The sequence below is a fragment of the Chanodichthys erythropterus genome, chromosome 11 (assembly GCF_024489055.1).
Source record: "Chanodichthys erythropterus isolate Z2021 chromosome 11, ASM2448905v1, whole genome shotgun sequence".
NCBI lineage: Eukaryota > Metazoa > Chordata > Actinopteri > Cypriniformes > Xenocyprididae > Chanodichthys > Chanodichthys erythropterus.
Genome location: NC_090231.1, coordinates 4,423,558 through 4,433,342, shown reverse-complemented (window position 1 = coordinate 4,433,342; position 9,785 = coordinate 4,423,558). Strand labels below are relative to the sequence as shown.

At 38.2% G+C, this 9,785-nt stretch overlaps 1 protein-coding gene across 1 annotated transcript in view; it reads right to left on the bottom strand.

The window, feature by feature from the left end:
* abhd17c (abhydrolase domain containing 17C, depalmitoylase) overlaps nucleotides 1-9,785 on the bottom strand; it is a 59,185-nt gene continuing 49,400 nt past the window's right edge. The window contains exon 3 of the mRNA XM_067400403.1: nucleotides 1-1,969. Within this exon, the coding sequence (XP_067256504.1) occupies nucleotides 1,750-1,969 (220 nt within the window). The 3' untranslated portion in view covers nucleotides 1-1,749. The remainder of the gene's footprint in view (nucleotides 1,970-9,785) is intronic.

Genomic DNA, 9,785 nt, shown 5'->3' with positions numbered 1-9,785 from the left:
TTCCATGCATCCTTTATTCCTTTATAATCAGTACAATATCCACTGTGTTGCAATGAAGCAACCACCAACAGAAAGAACAATAATCTGTCTTGCAGCACATTTAAGGCTTTAAAGATTGTTAAAAAAAAAAAAAAAAAAAAAATCCTACAAGCAAAAATGTCTGTACCAACTAGATTTTTCTGCATTATATTTGCATACTGTGATTCCAGTGTCAATAAAAATCAAAGCTAAATACCATTTACTTCAGATTTTAGATACCTATATATATATATAGAGAGAGAGAGAGAGAGAGAGAGAGAGGGAGAAGGTGTACAGTACAGTTATCTTACAAACCAGCATTAAAAGAGGTGTAAATATTAATCATTACTAAAAAAACCCAAAACAAAACATTGTAAAAACGTCAGTATCAAAAGCAATGACGGGCTCAGATGTGATCAGTTTCAGCCATTCCTTAAAAAGAGTCTCAAGTCCACTGAGGTCAAGCATGGAAGAGAGCTTCATCTCTGAACAACAGCATACATGAACCGCCACCGCATAACCTTACAGCAAAAGACAAGTCAAGTGAACGAACATACAATCAGATGATCGCACCAGTTTGATAGCAGTCGACGTCCTTCATTAGCATGGAAAACACTTCCAAACATTCTGTTGTGAAATGTCTACAAACACAGTCCTTCAGTCCGCGTGTGAGGGACTGGGTTTTGTGATTTGTCTGGAAAAGGGGATAAAGTTCAAAATGGAGAGGTGGTGTTGTACCTTATTCATATCTACTGAAGGTTCAGTTTTCACAGTGATTTTCCCATTGGAGTAGCAGCGAGCGGGAGCCCAGAGAAAATCTTCAAAATCCCATTTCCGAGAAATCACTGACAGGAATGTCGGAGCGAAATGTCTGAGAACATAAGGCTTATTGTAACGCCAATGCTAAAAGCAACAGAGAAAGCTTGAAAATTTCACATTTTTTATACAACCCACAGTTAAAACGATGTAGTGTTTATGCAGAAACAATGCCCTGAATGCTGTGCTGCAACAAAGCACCATGTTTCCCGCTGAAAAGACAAAAAGGACGCCCCCTTCCCACTGTATTCCCAGTCACGGACAGTAAATCTTCATTATTCACGGGTCAAGCCACTTTCACAGGTCTTCCCGTTTTAATTAGCCCAAGCTACAATTATTTCGACCCAAGAGTCAGAGGCCTTTACCACACAAACACGTGTGCGTATAAACGCGCCTAAACACACACACACACACACCCACACCATGTAAAAAGTCACTCACTTGTTTATCTTGCACTAATCTACTTGAAACGTAATAAAATGGAATGCTATGACATAATTCCCGCCCCTACCAAAAAAAAAAAAAAAAAAAAAAAAAAAATCACTGAAAACAAAAATATATCAACCTGAAAATGTCTGCACAATAAAAGTGCATCGGTTTAATTAACGCTTGAAGTGCATTAAAAAAAAAAAAGAAAAAAGGAAGAAAAATGTTTAAATCAAAACGCAACGTACTGGACGCGGTGCAAATCTTCAGTGTTTCTTCATCAAGTATAAAAGAATAGAAAGTGGTTTGAAATCATTAAAACGCGTCTCCCCTCTAGAGATGAAAACGCCCCGCTCCTAAAGATCAAGAGATCAACTTTTTTCTTCAGCAAGTGCAAGTACTGATGGCGTCCTCAGCCCTGGGTAAAGGGGAACCCTACACGACACGAGCGAGTGTGTGCGCCTCGGCCTGCCGCGCCGCGCCGTGTCTTCAGGAGGTAGCCAGCTCAAACGTGATGAACTGCTTGAGTCTCTCGAGGTACTGGGCGTACAGCTCGATGTCGTTGTGCCCGGCGCCCTCCACCCACAGAGGCTCCACGGCACGCGGACATCGCTCGTAGATGGCCAAGCCGTGGGAGAAATCGATCACCTCGTCTTCTGTGCCGTGGATGACCAGGACTGGAGACGCCACCTTTGAGACTTTGTCGATGCTGAAACACATGAAGACACACAGAAGTCGTATCAGACAAATAAGTTAATTAACGCAACTGACTGATATTTTTCTGCTTGTAAAAAGTTGTAAATTTCATGATTTATTTTTTTTAAATGGCAGCACAACATCTAATCCACCTTACAACTTTTTCTGGTCAAGCAGTGTCAAACTAAGGCAGGAAGAAACTGTCTGACATGTAAAACATTTAAAAGTGATCAACAACATTTTTCTTTTTACAATATGGAATAATATATACCAAAAAAAGAGAAGAAAAATTAGATTTTTTTCTTACAATCACTGTGCATTCAAAATAAATAACATTTTCATGGTACCAAAATCTCAGTTGTTGGTACTAATATCAGTGAAATTGAATGATTCTCTGCGGAAGAGGATTAGGGCCAAGCAATAATAAAAAAATAAAATCTCGAGATTAAAGTTATTAAATTTCGAGGAAAAAGTCAAAATAAAATGTTGAGAATAAAGACATTAAATTAAAAGAAAAAAGTTGTTAAATTATGAGAACAAATTCGTAATTTAACGAATTTGTTCTTGTAATTTAACAACGTTTTTCTCATAATTTAATTACTTTATTCTCAACATTTTATCTCGACTTTTTTTCTTGAAATTTAACGATTTTTTTTCTCCAAAATTTAACAACTTTAATCTTGAGATGTTTTTTTTTTTTTTTTTATTATTGCTTGGCCCTAATCCTCTTCCGTAATTCTCATTACCAATTTCATTTTTTTTTAAAAAGAAATTAATACTAAACTGATCAGTGACAGTAAAGACATTATATAATGTTACAAAAGATAAACTGTTCTTTTGAACTTTTTCAAAGAAACATCACGGTTTGCACAAAAATTTTAAGCAGCTTTACATTGTGACTTTCCAGAAATATATACTTCACACTTCAAGACAAAAGTGACATATATAGGGATTTGATTATCTCTAAAAATAAATTAAAAAGCAAAATGTGTGGAAAAATATATATATGAAGGAGCGGAAATGGCTAATGAGCCAGTAAGTGCTAGTATGGTGGTTATAAATGTCTTTTCTATTATATTATTATTATTTTTATTTTTAAAAGTAGTGTTTGTTTTTCACCAAATGCTAGTTTTCCTACATCATGAAACTTTTAGTTTTATAAATGGGGACTATCTTTGAAAGGTGAACAAAAATATGATTCAAACTTTTGAGCAGTGAACTGGACAAGGTTGTGTGAAGTACTTGAAAAGTCCTACATTCTTAACAGTGGTCTATAACTGTCTACTTTGCTGGGTCATGATCTTCAGTCTGTCTGGCAACACATTCGTGACACTCCAAACCTTACAAAATCCCATGTATGCACATGTGCATATTAATAATCATATAATTGCATTAAACACAGTTTATGGTGGTGATCACAGGTTAATCTCCACACCTGCTTCACTACAGCTAGTGCAGAACTGCTGACTCACTTGGTCAAACAAGCATACTAATTAATTTGTTGCTCAACATGCTTAATTGTTGCATATTTTCCTCATTGGTGCACAGGCAATCAAATTTGAGTAAGCAAGGAGATTAATGCAAGACACTAGCTGATGGAATAATTACACCGCCTATGAAGAATGATGCCGTTATCCAAATAAACATGCAGCATGGATTTCAACCCAGCACATTCCAATGGATGACTGACAAAGTGTAAATACTGTATTTTATCATGCAACAAACAGCGAGCGTGTTTTGCTAAACTGATAGGCAGGAATTCTCATTAAAAGACCGTTTTTTGTTTTTTGGCATATTTACTACTATAATTTCCCCTCTTTAGTTCTAATAGGATGCAGCAAAACAAACAACCAAATATTACATTTGGTGGGCTTTGATAGCAAAGCTTAAAGACCCCATGAAAGAGCTTGATGAGCGCAGTGTCACTTCTTGTCAAACAAGGATGTCTATAATGCACCACAGCGAAAAGCGTTCGCCTCTGTCAAGTCATCTTTATTTTTATAGCGCTTTATACAACAGAAAACATTTCAAAGCAGCTTCACAGTAGTAAACAGGAAAGCAGCAGTATTAAAGGGATCATGACATGAGAATTAGAACATTTGACATGAGAGGTCTTTGTTTATAATGGAGGATGTTTTAAGCTATGAAACTTGCAGGATGTTTGAGCTGGTCCTCACTGCAGAACACGAGATCCAGATCCAACTCCTCCCACTTTACATATCCCTTAACCTTACCCGTTTCTGCCCTCTGCAGTGAGGGGCTACTGGGATGTTTTAATGGCACAAAGCATTTAATATTAAGCTCCAAAAACTCGTTTTGATATTGTGTGATCTGTGACATCGCACAGGCAAATACATTTGCATACATTTTGCCCGCCTCCAAGACATCGACTAATCGAAATCATTGCAACATAGGCCCTGCCCACTTGCCTTCAGTGACTTAATGGCTGACATTTGCCTACACTGGATATAAGTGTTGCATCAAAATCAACTAGAAGTCATTATAATGACTGATGCTGTCTACACTGATACAGAATAAGGATTCAGCGCATTCAGTTTCTGACATACTCTACGTGCGAGTCTGTCGACAAGAGGACAAATGGAAGAGTGAAAGAATGATTGCTTTGACGCTTGTTTCTGTCTCTGTACAGACTTCAGAAGGGCCTCAGAGTCTGAAACAAGTGGATGGTTTATTTTAATGCCGTCCCGGATCCTGCTGGAGAATTACATGTTTGTTCAGAGCATTTGACTGTAGATTGTTTTGTAATGAAGAGTTCACAAAGAATCTTTTGTAGGAAGATGAAGCAGCCAACTGTACTTGATCTGACAAAGGCTGCATCACAAACCACAAGTAAATGTTTTCATAATGTTGTGTCTGTATGTGTGTGGCTGTTTTGGTTTAAAATCTGATGACGTGTAAAAATCGGCACAAATGCACAAATGAACAATTGGAAATGTTTAAAAGGCATATCTGCTATACAAGCATATATATATCCTCAAAGCTAACAAACACTGAGTAAAAGCCACAAAACTGCCTTTTGATAAAGTCTATAAAGCTGCGTTGACGCTGGCACAAAAAATCCGATCTTTTGACCACATCTGACACAGATTGGAATTAGTTGCACACGTGTAAACACAAAAATCCACACGAGATCCGATTTTTTCGCATCCGATCTGAGCCACTTCCAAATGTGGTTTTAAATCAGATACATATCCGATCTCTGGACATGCAATCTACGTCTAAACACGCATATCTGATTCCCATTGGAATTCCAAGCCATCACAAGGCGAGTGCGGCACAGTTGCTCACTAAAAGGTAGCTTTAATGTTGTATTATAAGCAGACGTGCCTGTGTGCACTCACACTAAAAATGTGCAGCTTTATTATTGAGGTGGGAACTTTATATATCTACTGTTATCTATTTTTCTAGAAAGAAATTGCCACACACATACATTCAGCACCTGAATTTCAACCTTGGCCCGGTTAATTTAAAAGAGACCGCCGCCGTGTTGTTGTTTTTCTTATAAGCCAAAAGCTTCACTATGGCAACTCTCTCTCTCTCGCACGCGCTCTCTTCCTAGCTTATTCGTACTCATTCCAAAAAATGGAATTCTAAAACCAATAACTGTAGATAAAATATCAAACACAAATTACCTTTATTTTCCAGTCTATATCCGTTCAGTCAGAATTCGCACTGCAATACATCCATAACACTGACAGCTGTTAACTTCATCTATCCATTCTGACTGGTAATCATGGCCACATGACGTGAAATACATAAATAATTTTGATAGCACGGCCATTCAAAACCTGAGGGTCTACTTTGTGCATGTAAAACTATCAATGCCAATCATTTTGTGGCAGGAAGTAATGTAAACACAGATATCGGATACCAGTCACGTCTAAAGTGAATGTAAACACTGATACGGTCAAAAGATCGGATCTGTGCATCAAGACTTGCAGTGTAAATGCAGCCTAAGGGAGCAGAATTGATTTGAGGCACTGGCTGACTTCACCCGCCTCATCTTTTTCATATTAACGACACACAAATACAAAATGTTTTTTTTCCCACTCTGAATTATTCACTCTTGCCTAACTTTGGACATTCTGTCCATTCCTGGATTTGCACCTGACATTCCGCTCTTGCAACTTATAAAGATTACACATCAACTGGTAGTGCTTTCATGATACTGGAAGTTCTAATTTGAAAAATATTGATATTCAAAACAATTTGATACCACATGAAAAAATTTCCACAGTATCCAAGTTAATTTACCTCTGGCCACAGTCATAGTAAAAACCAAACTTACTTCACCAGAGACGGTAGAGAGAACAGTGAATTATTTATTCCAGCGTGTGCTTCGCTTTAAAACATGAGCTCTGTCATATTCTGTGATTGTCTCTGAAGATCGCGAGACCTCATGCATCTCACTGTGTGAAATACAGACTGAACAGAACGTCAAAACATACAAACTATGTTTCTCAACTGAATAAAGCAAACTAGCATCTCGCTAGTAAAGTTGATGGATGAGGATTGCAGTCAAGGTAAAGATGATTACGGTGATGTACAGCAAGATCGTATCAGTATGTTACTATTGGTGTGCAAACAAACTGTGTGCGCACGCTCTCGATGACTTGATCACACGCTGTATTTATGCACAGACATATTTCAGTACATTCACATTGTTTTCACACACATTAAGGACAATGTTTTGATTTGTCATGTGTATGTTGCTGTGTTTAGTAATTCTGAATGGATCCGTGTACTGTAGTAGGTATATGCAGTCAGGTCAAGGTGGTTGGTTTAGGGTTTTTTGGCATCTCCATGTGGTCATTGTTCACGTGTCTAAAATGTGAACAAGCTCTTTGCTGTTGCACTGTACACATACAGTGTTTTTTTTGTTTGTTTGTTTTTTTCATGGGTGATTTGGTGTGCATAATTTCTTAATTATATGGACTCATTTCATTTGGTGTGCTTTTGGAGTCTCCAAGTGTCCTTTTTTTGGAAAGACACCTAAATTTAACTTAAAAAGCTTATAGAAAATGCAGTGTTGTGAGAATCACCCTTTAATCTGATTTCTGACAATCTAATTTACTTTGCTGGATATGGCAAAAGGATGACTGAACATGTTAAATAAGATAAGTGGTGTAAGCTTAATTTCACGATAAGTGTGCGATTAATCGTGATTAACAGCACAAAAAGTGTGAAAAAATTGTAATCTATTGACAGCCCTAATTGTAATTATTTAATATTTCTAATAATAATAATAATAATAATAATAATAATAATGCATAACTATTGTAACAACGTATTGAAACATATATATTACTGACATCACTACTGACTAGAAGACCGGTTAAAAAGTTGCCCATGTTTCAATTAAGTTTAAGAGTTCATTTAAAAAAAAAAAAAAAGCTAAGCCAACATGACCCACAGAAAATGGAAGCAATTCCACAGGCACCAAAACAAGACTACTACAACTACTACTACTACTACAAGATGACACACTCCATTCACATCGTCTCTTTGTTCGGCTTTACCCCTTGTTGGTGTCTAAGAGACCTTGACTGTAGGAGTCACCCCTCACTTACTCTCCCTCACCTTATTTTAATATTCAAACCATGCCACACTGCAGCTGGCAAATCTACAGAGACAGGCGAGTCATTAAACTTTCATTCAGCTTGTCTGTCCATTCACAGCCTTTGCGAACAACCAACCTAACCACACACACACTCCCTCTCCTAAGTTCCACGAGCCCACTGGATCTGAAATCAGTAGCTGGAAGAGAAACCCTGGACTTGGCAGTGGTGGTTTCCAGAATTTAGACCACCGGATTTGCTTCCATACTTGTAATCGGATGATTGTTCAGGGTATGTTTGTTTGAAGGGGCGTGCACACTGGCAGCGATTTAAAGCGACCTGAGGTCAATCGTTCTCAAGCAACTTTTGGAGAAAATTCAGTAGAGTTCATCAATGCAACAAGAGCAGAAAGTCGTCTGTAGCCTGACAGAGCTGAGGTCAAATGCCTACTCCCAACAGAGACCTCGAATGTTTAAAAACAGCCAGTCAATATCTCTCACCATTGCATGGATTGGCATAAGGGGTTGTGTGGGGGGAAAACAGCTGTTGCTCTGAAAGACAGTTGTACTGCACTCTGATGGTCAAATAACAGATGTGTCCAAACTAATTATGAAACCTCAGTCTCTATCGACCCCAAAATGCACCATTTCTTTCTTCATGTTATATACTCTCTCCAAACCAGTATGTGTTGTGTCTTTGTGTAGAGCATAAAAGGAGAAAATTTATATTAAAGTGGAACAGACATTGATTTTTTTTTTTTTTTTTTTTGGTGAGCAATGATCAAAATATTGGTCTAATACTCACAAAAAGCTATAAAAAGACTGCTTTTTATGTAGATTTTTTGGTGCTTGCAGCAGATGTGTTTACTATGAGCTGTTATGGAAAGAGCTGCAAGATGATTATTATTAAAATTTTCCTTTGGTGGTTTAGGAAAAAGAAAACAAACAGGTTGTAAATGGAATGGTGTATAAGTAAAGTTTACAGTGCCAAATTAAGCCCTGGACTTTGACCTTGAGCACCATCACAACCCTCACTTGACTTCTGTAAAACTCAATCGAAAGCAAAAACTTACTTTTTCCAGTCATAATCCCCTCTAACTCTACTTCTCTTCTTGTTAAAAAACAAAAAAAATCCAGATTTCGAATCTGCCCATTCCAAGATTTCACATTTTATTAAGAGAAAAGGACGACGTGTTAAACCATAATGCTTTTGACAAATTGCAAGCCGGCGTCAAGACAGCTAGCTCATTAACACCTCCCGTCAGCTGGCTTCGTGTTCATTACGGGTCTTTGACGGGGCCGGCTGGCGAGCTATTAGAACACAGAGACTGTTCAATCTCTCACGACTGTAGCCTCTCATTATGAAACACTGACAGTGCTGACGGGGTAGAGAGAATCAGGCCTCTCAACCTCCCATTCATCACCCAAAAGAGAGCGAGAAAAAGAGCATCTGCCTCCGAGAGAGAATCACTTTGATTACAATGAAGCGCGCCCCCGGCCATCGCTAATTCCACCCAGACGGAGTAGAGAGTGAGCGAAACAAAACGGAGGAGGACAGGGGAGGTTTCCGTCACTTTCGTTTTGTCTACACATTTCTTAAGCCTCAACAATATTCTGTCTGAGAGCTACAGCTGTAATCTTCCCATTACAGCCCTTAATCTTGCGATTTGATCGTCGCAATTTAATTAGATTTAAATATGAGTTTGGATAAAACAGGATCAACGATTAAGAGACGTTCCAGACCGGTCGCTACCGTCTAATCGTGTTTAATCCAGAAATCCGCATTCTGCTTTCCGACTCAGACACAAATTAACCGAGGCTTGACTTGTGAAGAATGACTCGGATATTTTATTATTTTTGACCTCCTGTTCCTTCCTCCCTTCAAGTACTGCAGAAAGAGATCAAGGAAATCTTTCATGAACAGTCACTTTCTGAGTTTAAACACAGGGATTGAAGACCTTTGACCTCAGCCAACATTTCAAAAAGGCCTTGAAGAATAAACCCATGGGTATCGGGTCAACATCCAAATGAGCAGTCATGTGAGCTCCTTAGAGGCGTTACCCATAGACCTTTTGTGATGCCTCTTAAGGGCGAAAGTTGATCTCAGCTGAAAGGTAGCATTCTTAGACTGAAGCTAATGACAAAAAAGTGAAACCAAAGTTAATTTAAAAACTCTTAATTACTCACCCTCATGTCATTCCAAACCCATAAGTAGGGCTGGACGATTATGGCCTAAAATCAGAACCTCGAT